This window comes from Rhinolophus sinicus, chromosome 10 (assembly GCF_057876585.1).
Source record: "Rhinolophus sinicus isolate RSI-liver-muscle chromosome 10, RSI-T2T, whole genome shotgun sequence".
Taxonomy (NCBI): domain Eukaryota; kingdom Metazoa; phylum Chordata; class Mammalia; order Chiroptera; family Rhinolophidae; genus Rhinolophus; species Rhinolophus sinicus.
Window position 1 is genome coordinate 2,919,982 of NC_142510.1, and position 14,033 is coordinate 2,934,014.

The following is a 14,033-nucleotide window of genomic DNA, read 5'->3' on the forward strand; positions in this document are numbered from 1 at the left end:
GGGCTCAGAAACAGTAGAGCTCACTGTGGGGTGAGCTGGTGGTGGTGCCTCTTGGAGGAGGTGAAACTTGAATTGGGCTTCGGAGAGGGGCAAGACTGAGCAGGTAGAAAGGAGGCCGATTAGGCCTCAGAGAGGACGGCAAGATGGAGAAGGTTCTGTCAAGGAGGGTGTTAAACAGGTTTTTAGTGCAAAGCTCTGTGTTGGCGGATGGTGGGCCATAAAGTTAAAAAGACAGGTCATGGAGGACCTCAGCTGCCAGGCAAAGAAGTTTTGACTTCATTCTGTGCTTTTGAGCTTTCGATCAATAATGACAACAGCGACAATTTATTATTAATTTGTTTCTAGTCTGTCTGAGCAGAACACATACAAGATGCAACTGAATGAAATGAAAATCAATAGGTTAGGAAAAAACGCTGTAGAAAATGTTATACCGTGTACTCTTGATGCAAGGTTGAGGATGGAGGAAAATGACAGCTCAGCCAGAGCTAAAGTTACTTTCACTTTGTTTTACTACAGAACCGAGAGACAAGCAATGCAAAGAATATACCAAGACCAAGGCGGCGTGGAGCGGCAAAGGTAAGGGACGATGGAACGTTGGCGGGCTGGTCCTTGCGGGCAAGGTCAGTGGTGCACTGGTAAAGGGTCAGCAACGGGCCTTCGGGCAAAACAAAACAAAACAAAACCCGAAAGTCTGATGTTCAGTATTTGCCAATTTCCATGGTATCAGTTCTCCCCTCCGGGCTGATTTCATGCTGACTTTTCACGCTCTAGGGTGAGATCAGCCAACGCAGAGCTGGGAAGAGATGTGTACATTTGGCCCTGTGAGCCGGCAAGAGGCCGCTCGAGGACACCACTGCCAACAAGCTGCCTTCTCATCCCAAAAGGAAATTCTTGACATGCCGTAGTGCACACACCTGTGTCCTACGAGTGTCTTGCTGTGCCGTTGGGCCTCCTTAAGTTTTAGTGTAACAGGCCTGGCCATAGCCTGACATACTCTGATCCCAGTTACGTAAAACAATATGCTGACGAATCAAAAAAGACCAGGCCCACGCGATGTCCCTAAGACACATACAGACCCGCTGCCTAGAAAAATCTCACCTTTTCCTTATAGTTAGACCAGAGGGAGCGTTTCCTCCTCCATCTTCCCGGGACCCTCATCTTTGGTACCATTCTTACACTAAATTCAGCAGTGAGTTCCTCGTGAGTTCATTGTGTACCCAAGCCAATAGCATTTCAGCAATATACAGTTTGATAAAAGCAAATTCTCTGAAGGGTTCGGGAGCAGAGAAGTAAGTGGAACACAGCAGCTAAGTCCAGAGACTCTGCTGAGCTGGGAGTTGGATTGATACCTTGTTCAAATAGTCGGGGTGCCTGATAAGGACCATGTTACCCCCGCAGAGAGACAGGCCAGGGAAACATGGAATCACTACAGTATTTCAGGCCGCGCTCTAGGAACTGGGTGTCATGGATGAGTGAGACATGGCACCTCTCCTGGAAGACATCACGTGCTGGTTTGGGAGAGGTGTGTGAATAAGTTAGTGCACGGAAGGGTTGCATGCGTCGTGTGAACAGCTTTCAGTAGTTAATTAGACCCTGGTGATGGTGGTGGTGGAGAGGAGACGTGGGAGCCGTTAAATGTTTCTGTAAATAAGAGGCATTTCGGACGGGTACTCGGGTGAGTGAGGATTCCAGGGGAGCGTGGGAGTTGGGTCTGTTCCAGACGTGAAATAGAAGGATTGGTGGGATGCTGAACTCTGTTTCTGGCCCACGTGAAACTGGAGGAACCCAAACCGTATTGGTCCAGACTCTTGGTTGTAAGTGACAGCATCCCAGGCTGGACAGCGTGGGGCTAGGGAAGGAGGTACTGGCTTGCGGAATCAAGAATGTTGATCGTTTATTTTGTGTTTTAGGATCCACATATAAGTGAGATCATATAGTATTTGTCTCTCTCTGTCTGACTTATTTCACTCAGCGTAATGCCCTCTAGGTCCATCCAGGTTGTCACAAATGGTAAAATTTCATTCTTTTTATGGCTGAGTAATATCCCATTGTATTATATGGACCACATCTTCTTTATCCAATTGTCTATTGACGGGCACTTCAATAAAATTATAAAAACTGAAAAAAAAAAAAAAAAGAATGCGTTGATCAGCCAAACCATGGGACGATGAGGGTGCAGCTCGTCAAGTCCTTAGGAAAAACGTCATTGTCATCTCTGCTTCTCTGTGTGCGCTGATTGCATTTTCTTTCCCTGGAAATTGGCTTTCTCCACATGGTAGAAAACATGGGCCTTTGTTAATTCCCAGGTTTTGCATCGTAAAGCCCCTGCCATGCAAGACTTTGATGATTTTATGGATACTTTGAAAAATGGTGGAGAAGAGCTTTGGGTTGGATTAAGGACCAATCGACAGAAGCCAGAGTGGGGGTGGGGTCAAGAAAAAGCATGGAAGCTACCACGGTGGTCATAGAATCGAGCAGATCGGCTCTTCCAAGAAGCTGGTTACTGGGCAGACAATTCTAGATATCTGCCTCACTTATTATTTTTTTTTAATTGTTGGACTAATCCATATATATTTAAGGCTTTTAACAATCGTCGTTAAGACAATTTCTGCTTCATCAAAGAACCTAGCTAAACAAAGTGACAGGCACTCCCATTAATAGGTAACGGTAAAGAAGTCAGGCTCCTGTAGAGTGACTGGTAATTGACAGATGCTAATATTCAAATGCATTTTCTAATTCAAAAGGAAAGACGAAATAGGGGACATTAACATTGAAAAAACTACATGGAAGTCTTTTTTGGGTATATTTCATTGATACGAAAAGTAAGGGAATATCTTATGGAAAAGCACACACATGTATATGTTCATAAAGTTGAAGGAGACAGACAGTCAGCGGCCGGTATAGTTAATAGACAGTCGTCAGTGATTTCCTGTCCGCCGTCTCGGTTAGGCACCCCCAAACCTGAGCTCTTGCCATCCTCCTCTGCCTCACTCATCCAGTGCTTGTTGTCCACCAGTCTCAGGGCCGGAAGCCGGGCATGTGAGCCAGTTCTCAGTCTTCTCCTTCAGGGGCGTCGTGAAAAAGGAAAATCCCGAATTCCGGGGCGACCTGCTCCTGAATTCCATCCCTCAGCTTTTCTCTCCCTTAGTGCTTCTGCCCAAAATTTGGAGCTGAGTGGTCCAGCCCCGGTCCCTCGGGAGGCATCTAACCCTCTGTGCATCTCCAAGGCCTTCCCGTGCTTCACGTGGATTGTAAGAGCTGGCTTGTCCTTCCTACAAGGGGCAGTGTGTACACTGAGCTTTCTCACTGGCTTCTACAGGTGCCCTGTGGGAGCCTCTTGCCTAAACTAGGTAGACAAGACAGCAAGTCACCACCATTAGATTGCCACCAGCCCTCTGACGGCGCTTTTGGAAGGGCCATGATTTCGTCTAGTGACGATAGCACCAGGGACCTCGTTATGCAGGAGACCCCAGGGGGCGTATGGACGTGCAGCTCACATCATTAGCTGGGCCTCTGGGGCGTGTGCTCCCTCCCTGGTGAGTGAGGAACTACAGTAACTATAACCCAGCATAGGCTTCGAGGGGCAGATGAGAATCACGTCAGAATCTACACTTGGCCCCTTGGGTCAGCTGCTGGGAGCACAGGCTGAGAACGCTGAATCACTCCTCACGGGCTTATAAACACACCGACCCAGAAGCTAGAAGTTTAGAAAGCCTCAGAGATCTCTTTCACTTGGAAACGGTCCACATAGTAATAACAGCTATCCTTTACAAGCGTGCAGTACTTTCTAATTTCCCGGGATCCCATATGCTATTATTTTGTGCAGTCCTCCCCAAATCCTGACAAGTAGGCACTCCTGGTATCATTATTTTATAAGTGAGGCAACTGGAACTCTGAGAGGTTAAGTAGTTGCCCAGGACCACGTCTGATTTTAATGCTTGATCCTTTCATATAAATTTTAACGTATGATTATGAGCACGTATAGTTGTGTATACATGCGTATGCACACACAGTGTTTGTGTATGGCTCAGATTGTCCCCAGAAGGGAGCGCCGTCAGCCTGGCGTCTGTGTCCTTTGGCCATGACCTTTTGACATGACCCCATCCGTCTTTGAAAGCTTGCTCGCTGGCGGGCGCTGTAAGATCTCCCAGCTTCCTCTGGTACCACTGCCTGTCCAGTTTCCTAAATCAGCCTTTTCTCCTGGTTTCTTTTCGTGAGCAGTGGCACTCGATGACCAGTTAATCAGCCGTCACTTGCTGTTGTGCTTGACGAATGTCAGAATGACTAAGCAGGTTTGGCCTCATAGCGAGGCATTAGAAGAGTGACTGGAACAGTTTAGCCATTATAGCGTGTGATGGGAGGCAGTGAGTTGAACTGACCTTTCTGCTTTTGTTCATGAGCATTACGTGTCTGTATGTCTCCGTATTTGGTGGAAGCCCATGATTACTTAGGGTACATGTACTCCTCAGGTGTTTACTAATGAACGTCCTTTGTATCAGACTCTGCCCAGGCTTCTGGAGATAGACAGGGTCTATTGGACAGACAGGATATAATAGATACACAGCAGCCCATAGTAGTTGGGTAAAATATATAGGGGTGGGGCTGTCACCATCTTCATCCCCCTTGGAACTGATGGCACGATAGCCAATAGCTAGCCAGGAGCTGCAGTATTTTCCATGTGAATATTCAAGTTAGAAGCATCGTTGGTCGCATGGCCTTCAAGCTCTTCCCCGCTGAGCCTTCTGGCCAGATTGGATAATCGCCTAGGAGAATCAGAGCTTCAGGGACTCCCAAGGGGGTGAAGGGAACCTTAGGTGCTACCTGAAGTGATCAAAACGTCGACTCCACTTTCTCTAGGCCAGTGGGCCTGACCCCAGGTGCAGCCAGAGGAAGAAAGAACTCTTGTTGCCCATGAAAGGAAATAGAAAACCAGTGTTTAAGAGTTTAAGCCCAATGAATGACCTGGGTTTCAGGGCCCCAGATGCTGTGGGTTAGGTTACCATACATGTTGCTTCAGACTTTACTCTGAATATTAAGGTGAAAGGGTTGTTGGTTCGCCGTGCTCCTCATTTACTTGGCTGGATGCTCAGGTCACGAGAAACAGGGCGAGTTTCTTCTGGTCCAGTGCTGTTGGAGCCGTGCCATCATCTTCCCTCGTCCCGTGGGAACAGACGCTCACACAGGAAGGGTTTGGATCTGCTCTCTTACTGTTCCGTCTCTAGCACTTTGGGTAATGCCTGGAACATGGGAGTTTTCTCAACATTTGTTAGAAAACTCTTGTTCTGGGGACTTTCCTTTTGCCCTCGCTTGGCTCGCAAATGCATTTTCCTCCTAAGGAGCAATGGGTGGTCTGCATGTGGGTATTCTTTAGTCTTCTAGTATCAGCTGCCTTGTTAGACCCTTTATACTGAGGAAAAAATATGTATATCTAAAGGAATACTTTCCATTGATGGACTTGGAGTTTTTAATTTTTAGGAGACTTTTTAGCAACAAAATAACACACATGCATACACTTTGGGGCCAATCTGGGACCCTTTCAAATCAACACACACACACACACACACACACACACACACACAAACACACACACACACTTTGGGGCATGTGTCTTGCATGAATAGAACTGGTAATCTGTTATCACTAGTAAAACTCAGAGAGGAAGGATCCAGACTGAGTCCCTTGCGTCCCCGCCCCTCCTGCCTCTGGTGCCCCCCTGATGGGCCCATCGCAGGCTCCAAGGATGGATGGAGGGAACGGTCAGTTCACGGGACCCTAGGCCATGGGCAGGGAAGGCTGAGAGCAGAAGAGAGTTATAAAGTGTGGAGGGGAGCTGTCTGGGGAGGACTCTGGGCCCCTGGGGAGGAGCTGAGCGATCCTGGATTCCTGGAAGAAATGTCAGGATAGAGAGAATCTACACTTGGCCTCCTAGGTCAGCTGCTTGGATCACAGGCTGCCATTGGGGGAAAACTGAGGCCCTGGAGAGTGGGTCACTCCCTCACCCATGTGGGGCTGAGGCTGGGGTCCAGCAGAGGCAGGGACCTGGGGCTGCTTGGAGCATCACTGTGGATCTCTGGGTCTGGTCCTCTGCCGGACGTGCAGGGCCACCGGGAACACGGGCCAGGAGGGGAGCATCGGGCCCCGTGCTCTCTCCGCTGTGGGTTGAGGAGAACTATGGAGGGACCGCATTTAGCACAAGCTCGTGTACAGAACGAAGGCACAACACAGGGTATCCGGTGATGACAACATCAGTATTTTATTACCTCCAGCCCCAATCTGAGCGCTCACCTGGGCAATCGGAGGGACAGGAGACTTGGAGGTAGGCTAGTGACCGATGTTAATTTAAAAGAACAAAAGGGCTGGAATGCGGCCAGTCTGGGACCCTTCCAAATCAACTCTCTCAACACCCCCACCAGAGTGGGGAAACTGAGGCAGCCAGGGATTGACCCCCAGTCACACTCAGAAGCGGGTTCTGAGCTGATGGCCATTTACATCTGACCAAACTCCTTTTTCCGAAGTTCATTTCTTTTAATCTTGCCAGTGACAGTTTTGGGCAGCTCGGGGACAAACTCCACCTGGTGGGGAGAAAAGCAAACCATCCTGGCTGAGCCGCGCAGTCATTTCCTGCCAGCCCCCCAGTCCCCTCCTTTACCCCTGCACAGTCCCCCAGACAGGCTGGCACTTATGTGGTGGCCTTCACACGGGGCCTACCAAGTATGTCAGGTTGTCCTCCTGGCCCCCGGAAGTTGGCTGCAGCCCTGTGACATGCTTTGACTAATGAAATGTGGTGAAGCATGTCACCTCTAACGGAAGAGTCTGGAAGCATTGACACTGGCCACCCTCTCTGTCCATCTCTGATAGCACCTGGCAGGTACCTACATGGTGGCTGCTCATCTGTCCTGGTCCCAAGAGGATCATGGTGGACACAGAACATGAGCAAGGAAGATACATACCTTCCTTAGAATAAGCCGCTAAGGCTTTGGGGCTGTTTGTTACCCACAATATCATCTGGCTGGTCCTAACTGGTACACATCTTCCATGCTGGAGGCAGTAGAGCTAACATCGGGAGCAAGAACTTTGTTGCTACACGTGGGTTTGAGCTCCAGCTCTGCCTTTTATCAACTCTAATCTCAGGCAATTTACGTTGCATCTCTGAGCCTCACTGTCCTGTCCATAAATCAGGATGATTAGACCATCTCGGGTTGTAGAAAGGATTAAATGAAGTAGTAATGCATGTAAAGCATTGAATCCAGGGCCTGGCACAGGGAGTAACTATTCAGTAAAGGTGAGCTGCTTAGCTTTACAATAGGTACTGACTATAAACGTTCAGACAATGTAGCAAAGTATTATAGCAATGGAAGGAAAGGTTACCTTTTTGGCATATGTATCCTTGCAAACTTTGTTTTTAAACAAATAGGATGATATAATGTATATTCTTTCATAGCCCACTTTTTTTTCTTAATATTGTATTGTGATATCTTTAAGTTAAAAATGAAAGCTGCATCATCATTTTAAATGAGAGGATAATATTAAATTTCACAAATAATGTAATCATTTCTCTATTGGACATTTTTGTCATTTGCAGACAGCATTTAAAACTAACGAAGTAGAATAAAAAAATATCAGAGTGGATGGCATGTTGTAAGGATAAATATCATTTCGTTAGCATTCATTTGTTCTGCATGTGAATACGTATTGAGTTGCAATAGCGAATATGTTTCCTGGTATGAACCATGTTTAAAAATAGTTTGGAAGCTGCTAAATTGGAATTTTTTTCAAATTGTCAAAGATTTTAAATAACTTCTAGGGTAGCGTGGGCACTTGTCTGATTTTTTTTGCCCTCAGGTTATCGTGCCAGCAATGGATTCCTTTAGGGTTTTGGACACAGGATAGAGGTTCCATCTAATTCAGTTGGCTCTACTCCACCCATAAGCCAAATTGCTTCTTCTGCAGAGGAAAATGCTAGTTCTGTCGGCTGTTTAAGCTTCGCCCCGGCCACCCTCCCAGACTCAGGGCCGCAGAGCACAGGAAAGGAGGAAGCACCTGCCCTCTCTCACCTTCCTTGGGTACTTGTACGGGGCTGTCACTGACTTCACGTGTTGCTGCAGCTCCTTGGTGAGCTGCTCCCGATCCTGGGACATAAACTGGGGGGTCAGGACCACAAACGCCTTCACCACCTGCAGTGCAGAACCAGAGGCTCGGGGTGAGTGCCAGCCAACCATCTAGTTTACAGAGTGAATGTTTATCTAATGACTGGAAAAACAAGTTGACCCTTGAGCCTTTGGAAAAAGACAGGAGCAAGTTGAAATGCCAACGCGCTCAATTTCCACTCTGCCTTGGAAATTACTTAACCTCAGAGTCCTCTGTGGCTTGGGGACAGTACAGGGTCATCCCTCTTCGGGTTTATGTACAGATTCCACGAGATAGTACATATAAAACCTGCAGCTGGTGTAACTTCGTTTTTACTTATCATTTTTACTATTGTTCTATGTTCAGTTCTCTGACTTGAACCTTATGGGTATTTGACAGTTGTTGCTAAGTTATTATTTTTATATTATTATTCATATCCCCTTTAATTGCACAGGGCCTGGCACATAGTAGGTGCTCAATAAATACTTGTTGACCCAAGGAATGCAGGCTCTAGACCAGACTGCTCAGATTCCCATCCCGGCCCCACCGCTGTGTGATCTGGGCAAGTCATTTAACTTCTGTTTGCCTGTTCCCTTACCTACAGAAAGGTAGAATAAGAAGATTTAACTTATTCGGTTGTGTGAGGGTTAAATGAGCCGGCACATAGTAAGGGTGCACTGAATATTAGCTGCTATTAAAACATTCCTCACCCTCTATTTTCAGGCACAGGTGATGCCAACAGTGCCTCCTGCTGGCCACACAGTATAAATGCCCCACGCACACCAACCATGCCCTCCCTCCACCCTAGGCAGAGTCTGGGTAGGTGTGGTCTAGAAGTTTCCCCCGCGCCACGCCCGCCTTCCAGCACACACACACGCACACACACGCGCACACACGATGACCTCCGCGTGGTCCTCACCTGCCCTCGGAGCGGGTCCGGGCTGCTCACCACAGCTGACTCAGCCACCGCCGGGTGCTCCGCCAGGGCGTTCTCCACCTCTGAGGGCCCGATCCGGTACCTGCGGGACCAACAGTTCCTTCTCTGATTCCGAGCAGGTGCCAGGGCTGGAATGACCCGGGCCCTCCAATCTCACGTTTGAGAAGGTCACAACTTCCCCGGCACAAAGGGCAACTGTCACGAGAAGCCAGAGGTCTGTGAAAAGGCTGTGTAGTGGGACCAAAACGTGGAGACCTGGGCTTTCCGGTGTCAGGAACACCAGGCTCACACGCTCCCTGAGCTTCTCCCCTCACTGCCTCTGGTGAGGGACCAGGGGGAAAGCTGTCCTCGCGGGGCCCTGGGGCTTGGCGCAGGGAGCTAGCTCCCCGGACTGTCTCGGTTCACATCTGGGCGTCACTCTGTACTAGCTTCGAAACTTTAGGCAATTTACTTCGCTGGTCAGTGACTCAGTTTTTCTCATCTGTGAAATGGGCATAACAATGGCATCTACTGGGTTTTACAACACTCGAAGGAGAGAACTTTCACAAATAATTTTCCCCAACCAATAGGTACCAAAACAAGGTCTCCCTTCCCCATTCTATTCCCTACCCCCCAACATCTTATTGTGGTTGCACTTCCAGACCTTCTTGAACTTTCTGGTGGATTCTTCTGGATGCAGGAGTTGAAGGCGGTGCACAGAGAACCTGGGCCAGGGCCCTGTATACACGGCTCTCTTCAGAGGGTGCCATCCCCAATGCACGGAGCAATGGCTAGGCAAGCTAGACCCCACCGGCGCTCAGGGATAGCTCCTGGCTCCCGCTCAACCACACCTACCCAGCCGCAATGATGACGTCATCGCTCCGCCCCAAGAACCAGAGGTAGCCCTCTTCATCAATAGTTGCTCTGTCCCCAGTGTTGTAGAAGTCCCCACACTCAACTTTGGCTGTCTTCACTGGGTCATCCTGCAAAGAGAAAGGGACTCTTGTGGGAGGCAGTGCGTTCAGAGACGTTTAGCTGCAACCTGGGGCTAGGATCTGGGGTTGAACCTCCGCAAGTGTTTTAATCTCTCTGAGTCCATTCTCGTTCCATCCAAACACTCAGTGCATGTTACCGGTCAATGAGTGGACAGAATCTTACTGACTTGATCTGTCACACGGTGGCTGCACAGATGGGAGGTGTCAGTAAACGTTTGCTGACTGAGTTTTCTTCTCCAAATACTGCCTCCGGTCATCCTCACAGAAAGTCTATGAAGCCAGTAATTCAACTTTTAAGATCATTATAGATTTGCATGCGATTAGAAGTAACAGAGAGATCCCATGTACCCTTCACCCAATTTCCCCCCATGGTCACATCTTGCAAAACTATAGTTCAGAACCAGAATATTGCGGTCGCTTCAATACTCCAATCTTACTCAGGTTTTCTCATTTTTTCCCCTGTAGTCAGCGGTGTGTGTGTGTGTGTGTGAGGATCTAGTCCCTATGCAATTATATCTCCTGTGTAGGTTTGTGCATCTAGCAGCTCAGTCAGTGCAATGTCTCGTGTTGCTCATTTATATCCAACCCCTGCTTCCTCTTCCCTCTGCCTCCTCCCTCCACATCCCTTGATCTTTTCTCCGTCTTTATAGTTTGTCATTTTTAAGAATGGTACCTAAGCGAAATCACCTATGTGGCCTTTTGGGACGGGCTCTTTTTTCACTCAGAATGATTCCGTCGAGAGTCATCCAGGTGGTTGTGTCCACCAGTACGTTTCCCTATTTATTGCTGAACGGTATTTCCCGTCAGGGACGAACCGCAGTTTGTTCAGCCACTCACTCATTGAAGGGTATCTGAGTTCTTCCCAGCATTTAGCTGTTATGGATAAAGCTGCGATGAACGTTCGTGCACAGATGTGGTGTGAGGATGACCCGTCTCTAGCCCATTTAACAGAAGAGGAAACTGACGCTCAGAGAGGCGAATAACGCTCAGAGTCACTCAGCTGGTCAGGGGGAGGCCTGGTATCTGAATTTAATTCTTGCTCTACAGCGTGTGCACTTTGCCTCTAAGCAATGTGCTGGGGTCATCCCTCTTGTGGAATACGAAATGATCGTAAGAGGTTCCAGTAAAAAACATTCAAAGAAAAACACTGAATCCCATCACTTTTTGCAAGCTTTCCTTCCAGTTGTTCTGATTATATCAAGGAGACCATCTGACGTGTTTTGAAATGCTCTGGAAGTTCCAAGAGGAAGCTCCATTTCAAGATTAGATCTTTTAGTGAGAACAGGATTTACCCGGGGCTTAAGGAAGTCGTTTTGTGTGTATTATAGTTGTGGTTATAATTGGCTTCGATCAAAAAAATTTTTTTAAACAAATATTCTAAAGTAAAATAATAGTGATTGTGTGCTTGTGGTCTAACTGTCTGGGGATACCTGACGAACTGCATTCCCTTCACAGAAGTCAGAATACCAGTGGGGAAAGCAGAGGCACTGCTCCTAGAAGTTACCAGGCCGACTACAAAACTAAAGATGCCCAAGGCCAGAGATTATGGGAGAGATCCAGTTGGCCTTCAGGTCTGGATGAGAAGCTGGGCTGAGATTTTGGGGGGAATCTAGGATATTCAAGACAGATGTGGACACGGGGGAGTTTAGAAAGCCGTGCACCAGTCCAGGCCAGATGCAGCTCTCAGAAAAGTCTCAAGACCTTCAGCTTTCAGCTCAGGCTCCTGGTTCCTGGGCTCAGAGTGAGCTCAGCTGAGTGGTGAAGGAGGCCCCCAGCACAGAGCCCATGTGTACTGCTCGTTCGCTCCTTTCTGTGGTTGTTCATGTTTTTCTTTGTTCATTTGCACTCCTGGCACTCAAGGAAACCTCTGAACCATTCACTGAACATGAGCTAAAGGATCAGAAATTTCAATGATCACGCATAACAAACAACAGCCTTTGCAAAAACAACGAACACATAAAAAGGCAGTCTCAAAACAAAGGACTACTATGACTATAGCCTCAGCAGTCAAAAAACAAAAGAAACCACTCCAGCAACCTCCCTCCCGAGGGAAGTGGGAGAATCTGATTTCCAGAGTGACCACATTATTACAGTGAAAGGCCCAAATTTCAACAGAGAAATCGTGGGGCCTACAAAGAAACCGGAGACATGGTTCATTCAAAGAAATAAAGTTAATTGACAGAAACTATGCCTGAGGAAGTCCAGACATCAGACTCACGAGACAAATCACTGAAACGTGTCACTGGACTTAGTGAGGGGATCACATTGTAAGGTATATAAATGTCAAATCACTATATTATACGCCGGAAACTAATATAATGTATACCAACTATGCTTATAAAATAAGATAAAATGGTGACCACTGCTGGAAAAAAAAAAAAAAGTGTGTGAAATATGGCCAAGGAGCTAAGAGAAAAAAAATGGACAAAGAACTAATTGAAGGCAGTAAAATTATATATGAACAAAGGACATTAAGAAAACTATTCTATTGACAGTATCACGAAAAGGAATACAATACTAAGAATAAATTTTGTCAAGAAAGTTCAAGGTTTCACTGAAAACTAAAAATCATTGCCTGAAGAAATGAAAGGACACATAAATGGAAAGCCCTTCCACATTCATTAACTAGAGACTTAATATTGAGACAGCAGCTCTACCCAAAGTGATCTACGGATTCAAAGCAACCCCTGTCAAAATCTGTGGTGTTTTTTATAGAAATAAAAATACCCATCCTAAAGTTCATATAAAATCTCAAGGGATCCCAAATAGCCCCAACAGTTTTTTATTTAAAAGAAGAAAGTTCAAGGACTTATACTCCTGATTTCAAAATTTTACTACAAAGATACAGTAATCAAAACAGTGTGAAACTGGCATAAAACCAGACATATGGACCATGGGAGTAGAATAGAGAACCCAGAAGGAAACCCTCACATATATTGTCAATTGCTTTAGACAAAGATGCCAAGATATTCAGTGGGAAAGGACAGTCTTTTCAGCTAACGATGCTGGGAAAATTGGAATGCCCACATGCAAAAGAATGAAGCTGCTTCACACCACATACAAAAATTAACTCACAACGGGTAAGAACCCTAAACATAGGAGCTGAAAATGATAAAACTCTTAGAAGAAAACAGAGGGGACAATCTTCATGACTTTGGATTTGGCAATGATTTATTGACACCAAAAGGACAAACAGTGAAAGAAAAAACTAGATGAAATGTTCTTTATCAAATTAAAACACTTTGTGCATCCAAAGATTCTATCAAGAGAGTGAAAAGACAGCCCACAGAATGGGAGAAAATATTTGCTAAGCATATATCTGATTAGAGATTAATATCTAGAATGTTAATATTCAGAATAAAAAACTCTTACCATGCAATAACAAAACAACCCAATTAAGAAATGGGCAAAGGGGGCGGCTGGTTAGCTCAGTTGATTAGAGCACAGTGCTCTTAACAACAAGGTTGCCAGTTCGATCCCCACATGGGCCACTGTGAGCTGCGCCCTCCACAAGTAGATTGAAACAACTACTTGATTTGGAGCTGATGGGTCCCGGAAAAACACACTTAAATAAATAAAAGTTAAAAAAAAAAATAGGCAAAGGACTTCAATAGACAATTCTGCAGAGAAGATAAAATGCAAATCAAAATCACAATGAGATACCACTTCACATTCACTAGGGTGGCTACAACCAAACAAAACGAAACTAAAACCCAACCCTGAAAATAGCAAGTGTGGGGAAGGATATGGAGAAACTGGAACCCTTGTGCGTTGTTGATGTGAATGTAAACTGATGCAGTAACATGGAAAACATGTTGACAGTTTCTTGAAAAGTTAAGCATAGGTGTGACCCAGCAATTCCACTTCGTTGTCATGGCAGCATGTGAAATGGGATACTAGGTGTGAGCATATGGAGGACATCTTTGCAAAATAATATAGGTCATGTCCAGTTAAAAAAAATAAAAATAGAAGTCATAGCCCTGGACCAGCCCTGT

At 46.4% G+C, this 14,033-nt stretch overlaps 3 protein-coding genes across 7 annotated transcripts in view; 2 read left to right on the plus strand and 1 right to left on the minus strand.

Annotated features, from left to right (window-relative positions):
- The window catches only part of THUMPD1 (THUMP domain 1 NAT10 acetyltransferase adaptor), a 30,767-nt gene extending 30,196 nt beyond the window's left edge, over positions 1-571 (plus strand). The window contains exon 6 of one of the 2 annotated variants that reach the window (XR_002139152.3): positions 517-571. The gene's annotated coding sequence lies outside the window, so the exon portion shown is untranslated. The remainder of the gene's footprint in view (positions 1-516) is intronic. The other variant, XM_088801197.1, reaches the window with a different exon arrangement.
- PDILT (protein disulfide isomerase like, testis expressed) overlaps positions 1-14,033 on the plus strand; it is a 123,327-nt gene that overhangs the window by 25,654 nt on the left and 83,640 nt on the right. Inside the window, exon 3 of one of the 2 annotated variants that reach the window (XM_088801195.1) lies at positions 517-576. The gene's annotated coding sequence lies outside the window, so the exon portion shown is untranslated. Of the gene's footprint in view, positions 1-516; positions 577-14,033 lie in introns of those variants that run through there. The other variant, XM_019751622.3, reaches the window with a different exon arrangement.
- The window catches only part of LOC109458176 (acyl-CoA synthetase medium chain family member 1), a 34,469-nt gene continuing 26,665 nt past the window's right edge, over positions 6,230-14,033 (minus strand). For all 3 annotated transcript variants that reach the window (XM_074323128.2, XM_074323129.2, XM_074323130.2), the window contains 4 exons: positions 9,899-10,026; positions 9,047-9,146; positions 8,055-8,174; positions 6,230-6,572 (listed from right to left, as the gene is read on the minus strand). In XM_074323128.2, the coding sequence (XP_074179229.2) occupies positions 6,486-6,572; positions 8,055-8,174; positions 9,047-9,146; positions 9,899-10,026 (435 nt within the window). In that variant the 3' untranslated portion in view covers positions 6,230-6,485. The remainder of the gene's footprint in view (positions 6,573-8,054; positions 8,175-9,046; positions 9,147-9,898; positions 10,027-14,033) is intronic.